This window comes from Thamnophis elegans, unplaced genomic scaffold (assembly GCF_009769535.1).
Source record: "Thamnophis elegans isolate rThaEle1 unplaced genomic scaffold, rThaEle1.pri scaffold_38_arrow_ctg1, whole genome shotgun sequence".
In the NCBI taxonomy this organism is placed as follows: Eukaryota; Metazoa; Chordata; class Lepidosauria; order Squamata; family Colubridae; genus Thamnophis; species Thamnophis elegans.
Window position 1 is genome coordinate 417,429 of NW_022473861.1, and position 22,174 is coordinate 439,602.

At 39.7% G+C, this 22,174-nt stretch overlaps 1 protein-coding gene across 1 annotated transcript in view; it reads left to right on the forward strand.

Annotated features, from left to right (window-relative positions):
• LOC116523503 (vomeronasal type-2 receptor 26-like) overlaps positions 1-21,958 on the forward strand; it is a 107,511-nt gene extending 85,553 nt beyond the window's left edge. Inside the window, exon 5 of the mRNA XM_032238619.1 lies at positions 21,057-21,958. Within this exon, the coding sequence (XP_032094510.1) occupies positions 21,057-21,958 (902 nt within the window). The remainder of the gene's footprint in view (positions 1-21,056) is intronic.
• The last annotated feature ends 216 nt before the right edge of the window (positions 21,959-22,174 follow it).

The window sequence follows — 22,174 nt, forward strand, 5'->3', positions numbered from 1 at the left end:
CGGAAGCTTTTTTTTTACTACCAGTTCACAGAACCAGACGAAATCCCTACCGGTTTGGCTGAACTGGGAGGATTTCACCCTGCTTAGTTGGCAATATTCCCTTTAAATTAAATAAAATCAGAAGTGACATAATAACAGACCATGAGAACAAAGTCACATTGAAAATGAGTTTCTTTTTCTTTACTTCTTTCTTTCTTCTTTTTTTTCATTCATTCATTCATTCATTCATTCATTCATTCATTCATTCATTCATTCTGTCCATCTCAATACTATGGTGATTGCACAGCTTTCCAGCAATAAAAAAGTAAACATAGAAAAAATAACAATTAGAAACCTTATAAAAAACTAAAACCAAGATGGCAATGAAGTGAGGTCTCCTCTCTCCTTCCCCTCCTCTTCTGTCAATTACTTCCATTGGAGAGTTCCCCTTCAGGGTCTAAGCGAACTGAAAAAACTTTTAATGCCCTCCCAGAAGAAAGTAAGCATGATCTCACCTCTGCAGAGAGTGTTCCACAGTTTATGGGTCACAGTGGGAAAAGGCTTTTCTGCTTGACCCCAACCAAGGGAATCCCTTCACAGAAGAAAGATCCAGAGCAGCCTTTTCTGCTTGAGCAAATTGGATGGGGAGTTACCATTGTGGCAAGAGGACTCCTCAGATACCCTGCACGAATACCTTACATTATAACCAATATAGATCCAAAAATCAGGATAAGAATACCTTTTACACCTACCTACTTTCTCTGCTAATGTTTAAAGCGGGATGAAATGCTACTAGTTGGACTGGTTCACCTGAACCAGTAGTAAAAAAAATGCTTAACAAACCGGGGGGGGGGGGAAATCCAGCCATGTTGTGTGATGATAGGAACTTTTTAAACGTTTTTTAGCATTGGGAGTCCATTTTTTTTTTCTGAGGAGGCTTCCCTGAGGCCAAAAGTGTGGGAGGGGTGTGGGAATAGAAAGAAAGAAAGAAAGAAAGAAAGAAAGAAAAGAAGAAGGGGATGGGAGAAAAAAGGGAGGGAAGGGAGAACGAAAGAAGAAAGAAGGAAGGGAGGGAGGGAGGAAGGAAGGAAGGAAGAAGGAGGGCACGAGGGGAGGGAGGGAGGGACCACAAACCTAGCACTATCACAGCTTCAGAGGATACCTTGAAAGAGCACAGCAATCCAGGGCTGGAAGGGGCCTGGGGGTCATCTAGACCAACCTGTGATCCAGCAAAATATTGTTAAAGTAAGTTTCTGTCTTTTGGACCCCCCCCCCCATCACATGACTACATAGCCATGCCCACCAAGTCACATGACCCCATCAACCCACGCTCACAGAACCAATAGGAATTTTATTTTTTAGATTTCACCATGGTTTAACAGTACATAATCCATACCATTAATGCCATCATATATTGCCTAAATCACAGAAAGGTCAGCATCTAACAGACATTGGTTCATGGAGAGCCCAAGCCAGGTTTGGCTTAGTATTTAGTTACCAGAATTCTAGAAAATCTATGAAGGAATAAGCTTGCATTGAAGATGCAAGGATTCCCCCAATCCGATGGACCATTCCACGAATTCTAATTCCTAGGCTGCTTTGGTAATGAGACACACACACACACTGCAGTCTGGGTGAAAATGGTGGATTTCTGGTTTTACCAGCACCTTTTATTAGGAAGTTCAAAGAAACTAGTTCATCAGCAGTTAGTACAAACAAAGGATTTCACAGTATGTTACAAATCACTTCTTGATTACACATCCTGGCAGGGAGGAGGAACAAAAGGTTCCCTTTGATAAGGGGAAATGAGGAGGTATAGAATTGTAAATCACACAGAGAGCTACATTAGGCATATGGGAGTAACTGATCTGTTACACGAGGCGGCAAAGGATGCAAGGCTAATTCTGTGTGTTTATATCTCAGATAACAGAGGCTCTCATCCTGTGTGTATTTGTGTATTGCTATTCACATAAACACTTGAAATGAATTCGACTCTCTTATCTAAAGCTTTCCCAGGACTGTTTTTTCCATAGGCTTTTGGCAAATGTTCACTGGGATCAATTCAAACAGGTTATTATTCTTTTGATCTCAGCTAATTTACCAGGCCAATTATGGAACAGATCCCCACATTTCCTCCTTTTTATTCTTAAGGAGGGGGGGCAATTGCCATGGGTTGTTTCTTTCTCACAAATCCCCCTTCCATTGGATATCCAGGATTAATTCTGATGTGTTGACACTTATTATAAGCGTGCGCTTCTGGATAGCAGCGTCCGCATACTTTGCATAGTGGATCTCAATAATGGTATTATGCATGGCAACATAGTTAATCCCAAAATATCCATTCCGATAAAAAAATAATCCTTGCTTCCAATTGTTAAAAATACCTCCAAGCTATCATCAGTGTCCAATATGCCTTTCCAAGTTTGTACAGGAACATGTGCAGTTTGTATCATAGTTCGAGTTATTTTTCTTACAATTCCAGAATCATCATTTGTATACACAATTACTAAGATTAAATTTACCACACACTCCGCCCTCGGCAGCGAGCAAATAGTCTAAGGCTAAATGATTTTGCATAATATAAGTTCTTGACAATACACTTTCTTTTGCAAGCTTAGTTAATGCCAATGCAGTTTCATTTGTAATTATTCTAATACAGCTTGTAATCATAATCGATTAATCATATATCGGCGTTCTATCCCCATGATCGTCTTGTGCCCACGTCGCAGGATCATAATATGCAATAATTCTCTCAGGGGGCCACTCATCATCCTTCCAGTTACCTATTTTTCACTTTAGAGAGATCTATTGATCGTTTTCGTTTTCAAGAGTATCATATACAGGGACTCCCAATTTCTGTTTTTTCTCTATAGGCATTAGGAAGAAAGAAGGTGAATTGCCCCCAAAATGCATGAGCCATACCAACCTGCGGGTAACATATTATAGGCAAAATTACCAATATCCAATATAACCCATCAGGTGAATTCCACACAATAGTCATTTTCAGGGTCTGAAAGCCCTTTTAACTTAGTTACTTTCAGCAATGAGTTTTCAGGTTGGGTCATATTAGTTTGTGAAACCCAGTGTTATTTTCCCATCATTAGAACATTTTAGAAATCCCATAGGTTTATTTCTTTTAGTTGATTATTTTTATTTCTGGTATAACATATATGACCTATTATATGGGAGGTGACTTGCCAGGTTTCATTGAAGTTATTATCAAAGGTGAAATTCCCTTTCCATTGAGCTATTTCAGTATAATTTGCTTCTTGTACATGCCATGGCCAGCGATCTCCCATAGTGGTTCCTCCACATACAAAACAATTTTTAACATAAGTTCTGTAGCAACTTCTTGAGCCAAATTAATAAAACATTTTTGCTTTTGGAGGTGTAGGTAGATCGTTAAGTTTAGCAATCTCCTGCTCATAACTCCAAAAAAACTTACTGGTTGATTTGTAATTTTGTTGCTTCAGTCTTTACAATAAATATCCATAAGGATCCTTCCCTGTTTTATCTATACCAATACCATAATGATAGTATCGGGTACCTAAAGTACCTGCTACCTGCGCAGAAAGGCAGAGTGGCGTGCAGTGATGGGATTGACAATCAGTAGTGACTGGAGTAATAGAAAGATCAAATTATTAGGTCCATAGCCACTTGTATACCAATATACACTCGGTTGGGTATAGCCTCCATGTGATGAAAGTGTCGAGCGAGTGAATAACGGTTTTGGATATATGATTGTTCCCATGACTGTCCTCCACAGGTTACCCCCGCAGATCCTGTTCCTTGCCCTATATCAATTGCTAAACATGTATCAAAACAAACAATAACAGGTGCTATTCCCTTTGAACATTATGGGCTATGTACCCTGATAATCTTTGTGCTGCATGAAATTGATGTTTTAAACTAGATCCTCCTTTATAGCCATAAACATAGATGCTACTCGTTATAGGTCCTACCGCTTTTGGTTCATAACATTGTATCCCATTTGGTGTATAGCACTGTGTATTGTGTATTATTATGTGTGCATGGTGGTATTAAAGTTCCATTGCATTCGGTTTCATAGTATAATATTAAGGTCATAGAAATTTTTGTGCCTTGTTTGGTTTTTGTAAACAGGCTGTGCAAATGTCCTCTTTTATCTCTCTTTTTGTAAGGTGGCGAAGCTGCCTCCTCCAATCTCTTGTTGATAACTCAATAATGTTAAGAACCACTCACTAACTGGGGGAAATTTTATGCTTGCTCTTGAAGTACTTCTGTTTTTATCATTTTATTGGTTAACCCTTTTTGATATTGTATACATTGATACCAACCTATAGAATTCTCTGTAATTTTTACTTTAATGTGTGATAAACAGCTATTCTCTTTCGGGTGTGAAATACCTCTCACATACTGGAATGCCTTTTTGAATTTTGCAGGCAAAAATTGCCATGTAATTGAACACGCTGCAGCTGGATTTTTCAAATAACAAGTTAAGGTAACTTGTGTATTGCTTCTCCGTATGTATTGTGAGGGTAGATGCATATCCCTGAGAATTGCAGTTTCCCCATTGGAGTACGGAATGATCGCTCTTTTGAGCGGTTGTGTGTGAAAGGAATTTCTTGAATATCCCCCACTATTCCCTTCTTATTTTTGCGTGTCATATTCACATGCCCCCCATACAATTAAAAGCACAATCCCACCCCCAACATCATTAGCAAAAGGTGCAACAGAAATGCTTACAAGACATCGGAAGAGCCCAAAAATCCCAAAATCCCATTTCCTGTCCAGGCGACGGTCCTCTGAAAAATGGGCATCTTGGTTGTCGTGCTCTTGGGACATAAGGACGGCCAATGACTTGTTCCGGATGGATTTTCATTTTTAGCACTAGACGTCAAAAGAGGGATCAATAGATCTTACGTGATAATGGTTATAAAAAGGATTATCAATAGCTTGTTGTACTGTGGGTGTAATACGAAGTTCAGTAGTGATACGGGATGGATCGGTGTAGTTAAAATATTCCTCAAGATATTGTTCAATTATCACAATGTCACACGGGATTTTGCAGTCAACACACAGCTCACAGGAATAAGAGTGGGAGCAGCAACAGGCTTCGCAGGGGCAAGGGCAGAACCAGCACATTGGTGGCAATAAAAATTTTAGTCGTCTGTTGCTTGAAACAAAAGGGATAGGCTTGCTTCGGGATCCTTTGTATTACCCGTCTTCACTGATTTCTCATGAAACGGTCGTATGCATCTTCCAGGAACCCACAACACTCTGTCCGGGAGTTGCACGGCAGCGTAACCACGTCCCCAGGTAACGAGCTCCATGGGGCCCTTCCACTGAGGGTCTGGTAATTGTCTGTAATAAACAAGAGGGCGGGGAGAGACTACGCTATTCTGAAAATGTCTTTCCCCAGCTGTGGAGGCTATAGGTGAGCCTGTAAGATTTAAAAATTCTGTGTGTACAAGGCTTTACTTAAACGGTTTTGGATTTCAGGCAGCCCTATCTTAAAGGGGCCTTGCTGCTTATCAAGCATCATTTTTAGTGTTAAATTTGCTCTTTCTACATTCCTTGTCCTTGGGAATTGTATGGGATGCCAAATTTATGGACAATTTTCCATGATCACAAAAGGTAGCGAATGCAGCGCTACTGTATGCGGGTCCATTGTCTGTTTTAATCTCCAGGGGACTTCCTAAAACTGAAAAGGAGCGCATACAATGGTTGATCACTTGTTTGGTTGTTTCCCCCCCGCTGTGGGCTTGCAAAAATAAACCTGAAAAGGTATCCACCGTAACGTGAATATATTTCCAGGGTGCAAAAGGAGGGTATTGAGTGACATCCATTTGCCAAATCTCACAACGCTTAATTCCTCGGGGATTAACTCCCATAGGAATTGCGTTACCTTGCCTGCTACAGGTTGAGCACTGCTGGATAATTGCGGCAGCCTCTGTTTTTGAAATTCCAAACATCTTCATCAAGGCTTTTGCATTTTGATGAAAATACTCATGGCTTTCCCATGGAGTTGCAAATCCAATAAAACTTTCTCTAGCGGCTTTGTCTGCATATCATTTCCTTCTGTTAGTATTCCAGGAAGTGACTGGTGACTCCTAATATGAGCCACAAAATATTGAAAATTTCTATTCATAATTAATTGTTGTAACTGTAAAAACATATCTAACAATTGCTTATCTAAAGCTGGTGAAAGATAGGCATCAAACAAATTATTAATCACTTGGTAAACATACAATGAATCCACAATTAAATTAAATGCTTGGTCTTTTAATTTCTCAAAAGCTAATATAGAGGCAGCCAATTCAGAACGCTGGGCTGAACTCTGAGGGGGGGGTGTGATAAGTCACCCATTGTCCTGAAATTTGATACACACAAGCTCCCCTATTCTTAGTTCCGTCAGCGAAAACTGTGACTGCATTTTTAATTGGCAATTTACTTTGTAAGGAAGTCAATTGTAAATGTTGTAGATTCAGTAACAAAACCTATAGTCTGTGGGATAGTGGTATTTAATTGTCCCTAAATAGTCACTTAAGGCCAATTGAAGTACATCTGATATTTGAAAATATTTCTCCCACCAAGGTAGTGGATATGGAACGTAAATAGTTTCTGGATCCGTTCCCACTACAGCTCGAGCTCTCTCTCTTAACTTTATAATTATCTGGGATAACAATAGAGGTTTTGTTGAAACTGTTCTCCCCGGGGTGCTTGGCAAATGTATCCATTCAATCACTAACACTTTTTTCTGTTGTGTTTGCAACAAACACCCTGTGGGCAAGTTTTTTGTATTGAAATAGCTGCTGAAATAGGAACGTGTGAAATCATCCTATCTACCCATCCCTTTGTTAGGGCCGCTTCAATGACCTGAATACACTGTTTCTCTTGGTTCCCTATCGTGAGAACTGCAGCGGGCTCTTTCCCCCTGCCAAAAGTGCAAATAAGGGTTGTAACTGACTTGTAGTTAATCCCATGTAAGGGCGTGCCCAGTTAATTGAACCCAAATATTGTTGTAACTGCACCAAACTACATTTATCCATTTCAGGTAGTTTTGGAATTACTGGTGAGGCATGAGATGTCATTATTTTATGCCCTAAGTACAAATACGGTGCATTGTTTGAATTTTTTCTGAAGCAATTTTAAATCCTTTATCATTAAATCCTTGTATGATCTCTTTTATTACTTGTGAATGTGCATCCTGTGCATTCTTTTCTATTGCTAGCAAGATATCATCCATGTAGTGGTAAAATAGGATACCTCTATACTTGGCTCTAAAATGTTTTAAAATATTATTAATGTAATATTGACAAAGCGTTGGGCTATTTAGCATTCCCTGGGGTAAACCTTTCCACTGATACCTTACTGTTGGCTCACTATAATTTAGTACAGGAATTGTAAATGCAAATAATATTCTGTCCTTTTTATGTAGGGGTATTGAGAAGAAGGCATCTTTTAAATCAATAACTGTTAATTCATAATTCTGAGGAATGATGTTAGGATTGCAAGGGTCCCATGGGCTGAATCACTTCATTTATCTTTCTTAAATCTTGAAGCATTCTCCACTTCCCTGATTTTTTCTTAATTAAAAATACAGGAGTATTATAAGGGCTATTTGACAATTCTATTTTTTTTATCTAATAACAACTGTTGTACAATTTCTTTTAAGGCTTCTAATTTAACAATAGGAAGTGGCCATTGATCAATCCATATGGGAGTGTCATCTTTTAGTGTAAGCTTCATTAAGGGATCCATTTCATTTATTCTTAATACAAAACATTCATTACCATCAGTTCAAAGAGCTATACATAAGCCAATGAGCTCTATTTTCTCAATGTCCCTCTAGGTCTGAAAGCAATTACACACACACACACACACACACTCTCCCCCCTTCTCCTGTTTCCTTTCAAAGAATGACTCAGGGGGAAAGAGGGGGGTGGAACTCACGCACGCAATCACTTAAGTTAACAATCAACTTTAGCTCAGGGTTTAACGATTCTACAGACAGCTATCCTGCTCTTTAAAACATGTTTTCTCTCAACAAATTTGGAAATGATAACACACAAGCATACACACATACCATTAAACAACTTTGCAACTTACTGTTTCTTACTGCCTGTGTAAATTAATTTCACATACAAAAATCCCATTTCAATCATTCTTCAAGCAGCGGGGAAATTCAGAGAGCAGTTTAAATCCTAACTACTCTTTTTTCCCTCACGGCTTCAAGCCCAAACCCATTTTTAAACTTAGCTAGCTGATCAACATCAATTAAATTCAATTCTCCTCTTTCTCTTTTACCTCTGTTCACTTTCTTTTTCTCTCTACCTCTCTCTCACTCTTTTATCACTCTTCTTTACCCTATTTCTCATTCCAAAGTTAAGGTTGCCCCAAATTGAGACAACAAATCTCTCCCCCACAAGTTAACATGCAATTTTAAAACGAACCGGTCGAATACGTGCCTTAATTATTGAACCTGGGATGGACACCTAAGAATTTTTTAACAGACATTACGTCAAAGTAATCAAGTCCAATTACCTAGGTCTTCCCATTCAGTCAGGCTTTACCTCATTACTTACTAAATTTCTTACTTTTGCTCGAAGTTATGCCCATTCTATCTCCTTAAGCACATCATTTGCATCTGGGTGGGGCTCGAGCTCTACTTTTCTTTTAAAAGACAACTATTACAGCTGCAACAATTTTCATCTGATGGTGGCCAGAAAGTCAGCAAATTTGTTATAAAATTGAACACTTTAAAATCCCTGTCTTTTGGATTGAAAATATCTTATCTACAATTACTTTGAGGGTGCACAAAAACTTAGGCACACATTCATGCACGCACAAAAACATTTTTTCTCCATTCCAATTCAGATCTGACACGGGCTTTTGTAATTAGAGCTGCAAAAAGTGCAGGTTTCTGAGAAATGAAACATCTATGAAAAAGTTTCAGGTGCTCAGGCAGAAAAATGTGCTCAAAGCAATCAGAAGAGAAATCAGAAGAATCAGTAAGCAAGAACTCCTTGAGACATGAAATCACGATGAGGAAAGACTAAAAGTGGCATAATGAAATAGAAATAGCCGGAATCACCGGAGGAAAATAGGAAAAGCCTGGCAGATTCACTTACCAAGAGATTGAAATGAGAAGGAAAATAAAAGGCAGCCTTTTGTGTGGGGCTAGCTGAATGCCCCAAAATTAGTCTCCCGAAGCGTAATGCTGAGGAGCTTCAAAGGCTGAAGATAACAAAGGCATGCATACAAGGGAAAAGAAAGCCTTGGATTCAGAGTTTGAATTTAGCAAAGAGGTTTCTGAATATAGCGGGGGGGGGTGTCTGGTCCCCCCATCACAGCTTGTTCATGAGTTTTTAAACATTCCGTGATGATCTGCCAAGTGGAAAGTATTTTCGCTGCTGAGTACCATTCATTTGGCAATAAAACATAATTTTCAGACAAACTCTGCAATAAACCTTGCACATATGGAGATTGTAGCCCACATGTTGATATTGCCGTTTTCAAATTTTTCAACACATCAAATGATAGGGGTGTGTGAATGGGATTTGCTCCTGCAAAGTCAACAGGAAAAGCAGCCATTGTCTCTAAATCATTTAAGTCTATGTGTCTGTTGCTACTTGCCACCTGAACTCCTGTTTTTGTAGGAAATTCACTTTTATTCTTTAATATAATTTTGTGAGCTCCAATTATCTGTCCAATCTCCTTAAGGTGAGCCTTCTGCTCTCTGGACAGGGGTCCTGTTCCCTTAAGGTGGGCCTCCCGCCCCTTAGACAAACCTGTCCCCATACTTACGAAATGCGCTGAGTAAGAGATGGGGATATTGGGCACGCTGTGAGTCCGTCCGACCTGTCCGGGCCTCCCTGCGTCGCACCTCGACTGACTCCTGGCGTTGTAAAATGAATCACGTCGGGGTCACCACTTGAAGGAATAAGCTTGCATTGAAGATGCAAGGATTCCCCCAATCCGATGGACCATTCCACGAATTCTAATTCCTAGGCTGCTTTGGTAATGACACACACACACACACTGCAGTCTGGGTGAAAATGGTGGATTTCTGGTTTTACCAGAGCACCTTTTATTAGGAAAGTTCAAAGAAACTAGTTCATCAGCAGTTAGTACAAACAAAGGATTTCACAGTATGTTACAAATCACTTCTTGATTACACATCCTGGCAGGGAGGAGGAACAAAAAGTTCCCCTTTGATAAGGGGAAATGAGGAGGTATAGAATTGTAAATCACACAGAGAGCTACATTAGGCATATGGGAGTAACTGATCTGTTACACGAGGCGGCAAAAGGTTGCAAGGCTAATTCTGTGTGTTTATATCTCAGATAACAGAGGCCTCTCATTCCTGTGTGTATTTGTGTATTGCTATTCACATAAACACTTGAAATGAATTTGACTCTCTCTTATCTAAAGCTTTCCCAGGACTGTTTTTTCCATATGGCTTTTGGCAAATGTTCACTGGGATCAATTCAAACAGTTTATTATTCTTTTGATCTCAGCTAATTTACCAGGCCAATTATGGAGCAGATCCCCACAAATCTAAAGACTCCAAGAAGTTAAATAAACTGATGAAGTTATGTACTTTGATCATGAAACATCTGTAAGAAAATCACCAAGTTCAGAGAGTACCAAGGACAACACAGAAGCTTAAAAAATAATTGGTTAGCAAAATATGGTTGCTAAATGGGCATATTCATGCATAAGCAGAAGATGAGTTTAACTCAAGGTTTTTTTTAAATCTTAGTTTCATTTAAAATACACAGCAAGGGGTCTCAGTGGTTGCTCTCTAAATCCCATACTATTTTCCTCCACTTGCCTCTTTTCATTGACATCACTCACAACACTTCTCACCTAACTTGATACATTGTGAAGCTTAGTAGACAATAATTATTCCTCTGCAATCAATGAAAAAAAAAGCAAAACTTTTTGTTTTTTTCATTTTCTTTATGTATAGGCAAAGTAGAATAAAATATGGATTAAAAGTATAAGAATGAAAACATGGCATAAGAGGGACAGTTAGAAGCCTGCTTAAAGGAAATGTCATCAGCCTCTAACAACAAGATGTTCTAGCCAATGTCCCTATGTCAAAAGTCCAAACCACAAGGTTCAGATAAAGTTCGTTAATGGCACGTAGTCCATACCTATAACAAAAGGAGAAATAAGACCCTCATCTACTTATAAAGCTTTTCCCCCAAAATAACCAATAAGAAATGAGTTAAGTATTTCCATGTTGCAATGCTTTTGAGAATGTATAGGAACGCGTGCTTTGATGATGAATGTTGTTCAGAATTTGCAATGTTAGCTATTTCTCTAACTTTCTGAACCTGGCTGCCAAATAAACTTTTCCTGTATCCTGAGAAGTCTAAAGCCTGTCATTTTCTACAACAATTCTGGCAACCATGGGCAGGATTTAGAGCGATATTTCGCTGAGGATGGAACGGACCGACCAGTGCCCCATTGAGGCCATCTCGCCCATCTTTAGGTGCCAATGGAGACCTTTCATCGGAAGAGGGCTGACGACCTTTCTTGGGCATCCGGCGGACACCACCTATTCAAGAATCTGATCAGGATCAGGACAAGTTAATAAAAATTACTCTGGCTGAGAAAGAAAACGCCTGCAGGCAAGTATCAAAAGAATTGTAGACCCACTAGCTTAGGAGTGGAAGCGGGGCCACGATCACCCCCCTGAACCCAGGATAGTGTCCCTTCCAAATGGAACCGGCGTATCCTAATGAGGCTCTAGGTTTGTGTGAGAGGTTAGTCTGCTGCAGTTCCTGTTGGTGATCGTGATCTCCAGGACCTCTGGTCAGCAGAAAGTGTGTTAGAAATAGAACATGGGAGGGGGAGTGTTCCTCGAATGCCCCTCCAATACATGTTGAAAAAAACTTTCAGAAATCAAAGACATTGTGCCAAGATTTGGGGTGCCTTTCTATAGGGCCTCATATTCTGGCCACCATCAGATGAATCAAGAGCCCCACCCAGATGCAAACAATGTATTAATGAAAGTCTCCATACATTTTGATCTTTAAAAATATGCCAGCGTGTGCTGGGAGATCAAGATAGAAGAGTTTGGATCTTTAAAAATTAGCCAGCACCGCTGGCAGATCCAAATTAGAAATGGAACACCCCAGGGCAGAGACAGGTATTAACAATCTAGTGCTTAAGGAGATAGAACATCAGGCATAAATTCGAGCAAAAGTAAGAAATTTAACAGGTAACAAAAAGGTAAAGCCTATTGAATGGGAAGACCTAGGTAATTTGACTTGATTAATTTGATGTAATGTCTGTTGAAATTCTTAGGTGTGTATCTATACTAATAACATGTAGAATTGAATGGCATTGAATTGATTTTGATATGTTGGACCAACTGGCAAAATAAGTAAGCTTCTCAGCTTGGGCTTGAAGCTCTGGGGAACGGTAGTGTAGTTAGGATTTAAACTGTGTTCTGAGTTTTCCCATGCTTGGAGAATGAGCCACATGTTACTCAAGGAAAGAAAATTGAAGATTTAAAGGGACAGAACCTCCCCCAGGCCTGAAAGTGTTGTTTCATGATATTGGTGCATGTATATGTGTGTGTGTGTTATCATTCCAAACCTGATGGCTTGTGAGAAAAAGAAGAAGCAGCTTCCTGCTCCTTGTCCTTGTGTATATATGGGTCTAAGTCTTTGTGCACTCTCAAGGTAATTGAAACTAAGATGTCTCCAATCCAAAAGGACAAGAATTTTAAACTGGCAGAAATTTCCTTTGCTCAGTTTGTCAGGCTGTGTGAAGGCTGAAGGGAGTCCTTACTTTGTGTTTATTTGGTCAACAAAAACAGAATAAAGAGAAGTAGTTTTCCCTTCCTTCCTTCCCTATACCTTAAAGTAACAACCCAGGAAATGTTTTAAGGTCATTTACGAGAAAAGTTTCATCCTTGTAGTTATTGTGTGTTTAAATGATTTTACCTGTTCATTTCATTCCTGAAGCATGTGAACCCATACTTCACAGCTCAGGTGACACAAACTGTTTCCTAGGCTTTTGGAATTAAGTGGAAACTTCATGCTGTCTATTCCCCACAGAGTAGTTGAAAAATTTAATGATTTGATTTAATGACAAAACCAACTAATAGGAGACAATTATGAGGGTTTTTTGGTTGTAACAGGGTATTGTAGAATATGGATACCAAATTTTGCCCTTCTAGCCAAACCACTGTATGAATCCACAAAAGAGACATAGATAAGAGAAAAGAAACAAAAAAGAAAAAGAGAGTCTCAATGAAACATTTAGTTCCTGTGCTGTTTTAGCTTGCATGTTTGTCTTTGTTGATGTGTTTAAGTGTTTAAAAAGAGAAAGAGGGAGTGTGTCTCTGACATCAATGGCCTCCACCTGTGTAGCCTTAACATGAAGTGGTTGACACTGAAGAGGTAGGGGACCCAGGGAGACAAAAGATGGAATCAGATATTGGTTAGAATGAACAAACGGTCCCATTAGGTGGGGCCAGGAGGAAGGAAACCAAAAAGATTACTGAATGGACAGATCAAGTGGACCACAAACCTGGTCCATGGGAGCAGTTGAGACAAAAACTTCAATTGCCCCTAAGGGAAATTGTATTGCCAGAAGCTGAGGGGGAGCTACGTAAGGTGTGAATATATGCTCCATTCTCAATGGCTGATTTATATAATTGGAAAAATCAAATTCCTGCTTATAGATAAAATCCAGATGAGAAATATGTCCTTTTTGCATCCATTTTTCTGAACTCACCAGTCTGCTTGGGCTGTCATACAAAGTCTGATGGAAATTTTATTAACCCCAGAGAAAAGAAGGCTGGTGAAGGAAATCCTAGAATGCATTTATCAAACCTTTAGGCAAAATTAGATCCTGAGGTTGAAGAAAATAAGAGAATGGTCAATATGGTCTTCATTGGTCACTCTGCAGATGACATTAGAGTAAAAAAAAATACAGAAGACAAAAAAGAGGGGCCAGGAAAGGCACCTCTGATCTTGTGGAATGAGCATACAAAACGTATGTTAATTGGGCTCAAATTTCAGAGAAGAAGGACAAGAAGAGTGGGAGGCTAGGGGACTTGCTGGAAGAATTGTCGAGGAGGGGCCAATAGATAGAATCCCATGCCCAGTCAGAGAAAGAGCCCTTCAGTTAGCAAAGAAAAGGAAGCCATGAAGGTCTGTGTGGCTTGAATAAATGGAAATTACATGAAAGGTCTTTGTGAAAAGAAAAAAAAAAGAGGACAGAATGCAACATAAAGCTGAATTGCTGACAGTTGCGTCAAATAATTCCGAAGTCCAAAGCAGAGGTCAATGTAATTGGTGAAAGGAAAAAGGCCACTGGCTACAAGAATGTCCCAAAACATGCCTGAAAGCCCAGTTCCTCTTTTGGGTCATCATACCCTATGCAAAATGGGAGCTATACTATCCTTTGAGGAAGAAAAAATGGCACTAAAGATGAGGCACCCCCCCCCAGATGAGATATGGCGAGTAATGGTGCTTCAAGAATTAATCCATCAGGCAATGCAACTCATCATGCACCAATAATTATACAAGTAAAGCCTCTAGTCATGCCTGTTTGCCTATGTCTTCTTCACCATCTCAAATACATAGAGACAGCAAAAAAAAAAAAAAAAAAAAAAACTATTTGCTTGTGGGAAAACCTAGTAACAGGTCAAAAGAGGCAGTTTGTTTGGACTAGATTTCCCCAAGGATTTAAAAATTCACCTACGTTTTTGGCGAAGCCTTGGCCTCAGACCTAGAAAATTTCCAGCCTTGCGAAGATGGAGATGTGCTATTTCAATATGAAGATAATATATCAGTAACCGAACAGATGAAGGAGATTTGTTTAAAAAAAAAACAATCAATTGCTCCATCTGTTAATGGACAAGGGACATCATGCCCCAAGGCAAAAAGCTCAGCTGGAAAAGCCTACAAGTTAAATACTTATGGTACACCATAAATCGAGGATAGAGGGCAATAGGATATGAGCAAAAAGATGCTGTGTGCCAAATTGCGGAATAACGGCTAGGAAAAAGTTATGGGGACTTTTGGGCGTGGCAGGATATTGCAGGATGAGGATTTCAAATTTCGCGCTTCTAGCCAAACCTCCTTACGCATCTACAAAGGGGGTTGAAAAAGAACCATTTGTTTGGGGTTTAAAGCAGAAATGAGTGTACAAAGTCCTAAAGTCAGAATTATCTCAGGCTCTGATAAGAAAAGGGAAGTTGGCAACAACTTGTGGCTTATCTATATGAACAGTTGACGCGAAAGGCTGGCTGCTACTCTCTTAATGGAGGAAGCTAACAAATTATACCAGCCACGCAATTCAAAGAATTTTAGAGACAAAGGGATATTTATGGTTAACAAACCCTAGAATTTACAAATATCAGGCACTCCTGACTCAAAAGGCATTAGTGCCCAAGTAGTAGAATTATGGGCTTTAATCTGTGCATTAGAGAGGACAAAGGATAAAAGAGTAAATAAATGATCTGACTCTAAATATGTCTTCCTTATTTTGCATATCAATACTGCTGATTATAGGGAAAGAGGTCTTTTAATGGCCTCAGGAAAGAAATTAACCAAATGTGTGAATCGCACTGTTAAGGAAAAGATAAAGTGTGTTTTGAAACCCACCTTAAATGGGTAGACACCTTACCTTTAGCTCTCTGGTCTGTAACATGTACTCCACGTAAAGGACTCTTAATAGCTCCTTAATCTCTCCAATCTGGATGGTTGGATCCAGCAGAAAAGGGAAAAGCAACTGACAGAGAAGCAAGACTGTCAGCAACCGAGATGATTAGAACCACCCTGACATGACAGCTTATGCAGCATTGGAAATGTGAAGGGGACTGAGCTCCAGATATTCCAAAGCAGAAGAACTCCATCTTACATTGACCGTTTACATGCACTGTATGCCCATGCAAGTGAAAGATATAGCATGTGTGCTCAAGTAAACCCAAGGCAATAACCTAGACTCCCTCCTGGAAGTCAACCCAAAGGATATTATCCCATGGATTCATTAGTTATTGATTTCACAGACATGCCCAAGTGTGGGCTATATAAGGCAATGCTAGTCATAAATGGGGAATGCATCACCACTGGCACTTTGGTCTGTGTGATGTACTACATGAAAGGGAATTGGGTCATCTCCTTTTGAAATGATGTTTGGGAGACCCCAGTTATAAGTGCTAACTTGAAAAATCATATAGGGGACTTAGGCCAAATAGGGGCCTCATGGGTGAGTCAGATGGTGGGGGAACTGAATAAACAAATACAAGAAATCCAGCAGTAATGTGTATCCCTCATCTACCATTTCTGACCACCACTAGTCATAATATTCAGGTGGGAGAAAAGTATAGGTAAAACACTGGAAAGGAGAAGAATTTGAAACCTAGATGGAAGGGCATCTGTATACTGTGGTCATGTGTTCTCCACTTGCAGTAAAAGTGTTGGAATCCATGTTTTGGATTCACTGGACTCGAGTTAAGCCAGCTGCTGATGAGTATTGGGAGGCAGACCAGGATGAAGTCCGTCCTCTAGTGATATGCTTAAAGAAATGCAATAGCAATAGCAATAGCAACGGGCAGCAGGCAGAATATACGGGGCAGAAGAGGCCCTACTGAAGTCACCCTATGGAAGCTGACTTCTTGACATATGGCTGAAGATTTGGAGGAGGAAGACAACATTCCATTTATTAGATATAAGATGTATTAGAAAGTTTGAGCACCTGTCAGGAAATGGAAGCCAAGTATTCATAGTCATAACTGCACTATCTCTCGCTTTAGTGAATGTACTTATTTGTTGTATTGCATATTCATCCCTCATGAATTGCCCCCTCCAGAGGAAGACAGGTGCTGGGGCTAAAATCATTGACTGTGAATCTTCTGATGACACTTATGTTTGAGGAACTGTGGGAATGGGTTCTTTGCAATATAATATGAGTTTTTGGATTGTGGGTGATATGTTTAAGCAAATAAGATTTGGTTTTGTGGATTGACCAAAGCTGATATTGCTATATATATAACCCCTGGCTTCTCCCTGCCGTGGTGATTCAGTAGGCTAAAAGAATTGTGTTAGGAGAAGTTTTGTGTGAGGGACAATTATGAGCCTTTTGTGACTCTGGCTGTTATTGGCAACGGGCTTGCTAAGTGATAACATCTTGAATAGTAGTTCCCAATGTTGCGAAAATACCCGAGCCACTCCCCTTGCTCTTGAAGAAAGATCTGAGGATTTCAGAAATCCCAGAGAACAGGGTGGAATCAAGTTACAGGATGTGGAACAGGTCTGCTCCCGTCAACGGTGCGTTATTTATGCTTGGGGATGGAACCATAAGCCAAACCCAATGCCTAAAGTCAACCATCTGACTAACCCTGTAAGAAATAGGGCAAAGCATAGGGAAAATGGGCCCCTGCAACAATTGAGAAAAGGGAACTATATGTTAAGAGTGCTGGAGTTAGGTCAAAGCTTAATCAATCAGTCTGACCCTGACCTAGGCCAAAAATGCTGGTTGTGCTTGTCTGCAACCTCTTCATCTTACAATGCTGTTCCAGTTGAGCCAGATTTTGGGGGAAAGATCAGAGCTATGATTGTTTTTGACAAGGGAGGTAGATGGGGAACTAAAATGGCAGAAGCCTAGCTACATAGCGCTCTGTATGACACACTTAAAAGACTGGGGATGAGCCATCTCCCCATCATTGGACCCATAGCAGTTGGTCTAGAAATTATAGGGTCACCCCCTTGTGCATCAAATGATATCTGGAGCCTGGCATTCCTGGGGGTCACTATCAGAGGAACAATGCCCATCTGAAATGTACCTTGCCCCCAAGAAAACCTTTGTAGACATAAAATTGACTCGCAGCATGTCTCCCTCTGCTCACAAGATCTTCCAACAGAAAGTCACTTTCTTGATCCCACCTCCACTCATTTTTAACTGATGGGAGGGGAATCTGACCACTGGAAGCTGCTCAAGGCCATTCCATGCACCCCGGCTTCCCATTTGGCTTTCAATACAATCCACTACAGGAGTTTGTGTTTACTTTTGCAATATCTCTTTGAAGGACCAGACCTCAGGATTAAGTTAATGGATCCTAATCAAAAAGTTCCATTACAGCCCCTGACTGGTATGTTCCTAGCAGGAACCTTACAAGTCTGGACTAATGAAAAGAACCTTCAAGCCCATGCCTTCTCTGTGAATATTGGCTTATGTGTAGGAGAAAATGGAGTTTTCTTTCTATGTGGGAAAAATGCATATCTATGTTTAGACACCAATTGGACTGGCACATGGACTCTAATACACTTCCTGCCTAAAATGGGTGGTAAGTGGGGAACAGACCCTCCCTGTACCCCTCATGGGACATGTCCAGAAAAGAGTGCTGCTCCTAATTCCATTATTAGTGATCTTGAGAATAGGGACTGCAGTTAGAACAGGTGTAGGTGGAATGATCCACTCCATTACACAGTTCAGGCAGCTGTCAGAAGAATTCCAAGAAAGCCTGAACCAAATTGTGAACTGGCATGTCATAGATCTTTTAACTGCTGAAAAAGGTGGGCTATGTGTATTCCTGGGAGAAGATTGCTGTTTCTATATGAATAAATCAGGAGCAATCTGGGAGTGGGTAGTTAAAGAACTACGAAACCCAGCTTCCTCAATTGGTTAAAGAATGCAAGGGACAGATGATTGGTTCTCTTGGCTACCGAGAACACGTTGGATTAAACAAATGCTATTGCTTTTGTTATGTGAAATCGCAAGTTTAGCTTTCCTCCCTTGCATAATACCCTTGCTTAAACAGTTCGTTATGAGGTCTGTAAAAGAAATATAGGCTGAAAAGGAGTTAATGTTAATGGAAACCCTAATCCCACATACCCTCAAAGAAGATTAAGCTTCAGATACTAGCTCCTATATTCAAAATTCACTCTTTGAAGTAGAGAAACTGATTCTGGAAGATAAGCCCTAAGATGTGTATTGTTTGTATCCGTGCTTTTTTCGCTATTCTGTATCCTGCATGCTTATATTGTTAATCTAACAAGCTAGACTCAATTGTGGGCATTAATAGAATCTAGAAGAGGGGGAATAAAGTAGAATAAAATATGGATTAAAAATATAAGAATGAAAACGTGGCATAAGAGTGACAGTTAGAAGCCTGCTTAAAGGAAATGTCATCACCCTCTAACCACAAGATGCTCTAGCCAACGTCCCTATTTGAAAAGTCCAAACCACAAGGTTCAGATAAAGTTTGTTAATGACACGTAGTACATACCTGTAACAAAAGGAAAAATAAGACCCTCATCGACTTATAAGGCTTTCCCCCCCCAAATGACCAATAAGAAATGAGTTACGTATTTCCGTGTTGCAATGCTTTTGAGAATGTATAAGAACGCGTGCTTTGATGATGAAGGTTGTTCAGAATTTGCAATGTTAGCTATTTCACTAACTTTCTGAACCTGGCTGCCAAATAAACTTTTCCTGTATCCTGAGAAGTCTAAAGCCTGTCATTTTCTGCAACATAGGTCCGGCCACTTTCTCTGTGTAATAACCATTGCTCTTTGAGTTATGCTAAGAGCAAAATAGAAGGGAAGCCATTTTGTTGCTATGATTGTCTTCACTGTCCTGAAGGAAAGATTTCCAATCTTATAGGTGAGTGGTGATAAATGAGTGGTGCATATGTTTGTAGATATTCATTTCTATGTAGACAAATCTTCTTGCCATAAAGGAGGGGGAGTCAAGTTATTCTCCAAAGCACCTGAGAGTAGGATAAGAAGCAATGTGTGGAAACTAATCAAGGAGAGAAGCAACTTAGAACTATAACAATTTGCCTGTAGTAGTGTAGGATTTTCTGCCTAAACAGGGGGTTGTACTAGAGAACCTCCAAGTTCCCTTCCAAAACTGTTATTCTATTCTATTCTATTCTGTTCTGTTCTGTTCCGTTCCGTTCTGTTCTGTTCCATTCCGTTCCGTTCCATTCCATTCCATTCTATTCTATTCTATTCTACAGTTGATAACTGCAGGATAAGTATATGGTCTGTTATGACTACAAATTTCAACACTGTTTTCTTTCATTGTGAAAAGATCTCTACTTTTTTCCCCCCGGGTGGCTCACGTAATGGCAAACATGGGATGCTGAGATATTTGAAATTCAAGCTGCACAGAGTTCCACAGAAATAAACCTCTAACAACATCTTCATAATGCACATAAGCACCAACATAACACCCACCTGCAAAATTTACAAGCTGTCTTATCATCCCGGGAAAACTCAGACCTTTAAGATGATGCAGAGAGGAGATAGATTTGTGTTTCTGCACACCCAGAGAGACTTTGGGAGATCAAATCCTATGCTTTGCACAGATCAATTCCACATTTCAAAACTGAATTACTAATTTCAATTCAATTATTGTGGTTGACAATAAAAATAATACAATTAGCACTATATAAAACTACCATGTTCCTTTACCACAATGGAAGCATTTTAGAAAAAAAGGGATGTCCTTTCAGATTTTTTTTTCTTAACTGGAAACAGAAACAGGATAAAATGTCAGGTTCTACAAAGCAAAACAAAAAACAAAAACATCTCGGTGGATCATAGCTTTCATGTTTGAAAAATATTTGTTAAATCATTGAACAAATCCGCCTAGAGTTTTTACTCAAGATATATGACCAAACTCAAATTATCATATTTTGGATACATTCTGCAAAAGCCTAACTGCTTGAGGTACAATTTAATGATGGAAATGGGAGAAGTAGTGGCAACTAGTAACAAAGTGAATAGCCGCAGTAATAGAGCCAGTTTGGCCAAGTTTTGGCCCATCAGGCTAAAAAGCAAGGGGTGGTAAATTCTAATCCCACCCTTGCTTTGAAAGTCAGCTGGGTCACTGGGTGTCATGGATGGGCTTTCTTTTTTCTCTCATCTTTCCCTGTTGTGTCTACAAGATCATTGAAATTGAAGAGTTTATTTATATAGTTAATAAATGGGGGCCATCCCTAACTGAAAAAAAAGCTTGAAAAATATTTTCAATTTTTTCCCAAATATTGATAACAGCGTCATATGTTCAATTTCAGTGCAACCATCTTTCTAACCAGTGTGTTTTCCCCCTAGATATGGATGACTGTTTTTCATGTCCAGAAGATCAATATCCAAACAAGGATCAGAATTCATGTCTTCCAAAAATTGTAACCTTCCTAACGTATGAAGAATCATTGGGGATCATCTTAGCCATTTGTTCTCTTACGTCTTCTTTTATTGTATTGTTGGTTCTGGGTATCTTCATTAAGTACCAAGACACTCCCATCGTCAAGGCCAACAACCGAAATCTCACCTACATCCTTCTCACGTCCCTTCTGCTTTCATTCCTTTGTGCTTTACTGTTTATTGGAAAACCTCATAAAGTGATATGTGTCCTCCGACAAAGTACTTTTGGTATAATATTTACTGTAGCTGTATCATGCGTGTTGGCAAAAACCACCATCGTGATTTTAGCTTTCATGGCCACCAAGCCAAACTCTACCATGAGGAAATGGGTGGGGAAAAGGCTGACCATTTCCATTGTTTTTTTCTGCTCCTTCATTCAAGTAGTTTTTTGTACTGTTTGGCTGTTGACTTCACCCCCATTCCCTGATTTCAACATGCACTTAAGGGCAGAAGAAATTGTTCTGGAATGTAATGAAAACTCCTTTGTCATGTTCTACTGTGTCTTGGGCTTTATGGGCCTCCTAGCCCTTGTCAGCTTTACTGTAGCTTTCTTTGCTAGGAAATTACCAGACACTTTTAATGAAGCCAAATTTATCACCTTCAGCATGTTGATTTTCTGCAGTGTTTGGTTCTCCTTTGTTCCTAGTTATCTGACCATAGGGGGGAAACATATGGTGGCTGTGGAGATTTTCTCCATTATAACATCCAGTGGGGGGCTCTTGGTATGCATCTTTTTCCCTAAATGCTATATCATCATACTGAGGCCTGAACTGAATAACAAGGAGCTACTAAGACAAAGAAAACACTAAAAAATATAGTTACAATGCTTCTTTTAATTTAGCCAAGTGAAATCAGTAAGGCTGCAACTGAATACCTATTATAAGTCTTTGCCATCTATCAGCCACAATTGCTTCCATTACCTTTACAACTTTCCATCTAATTTTAGGATCAGAGAGCTGGCTCAATTTTTAGTGTTGTATGATATGCCTCACCCAGAGTTGTTGGTATAAAATTATGCTAAATAA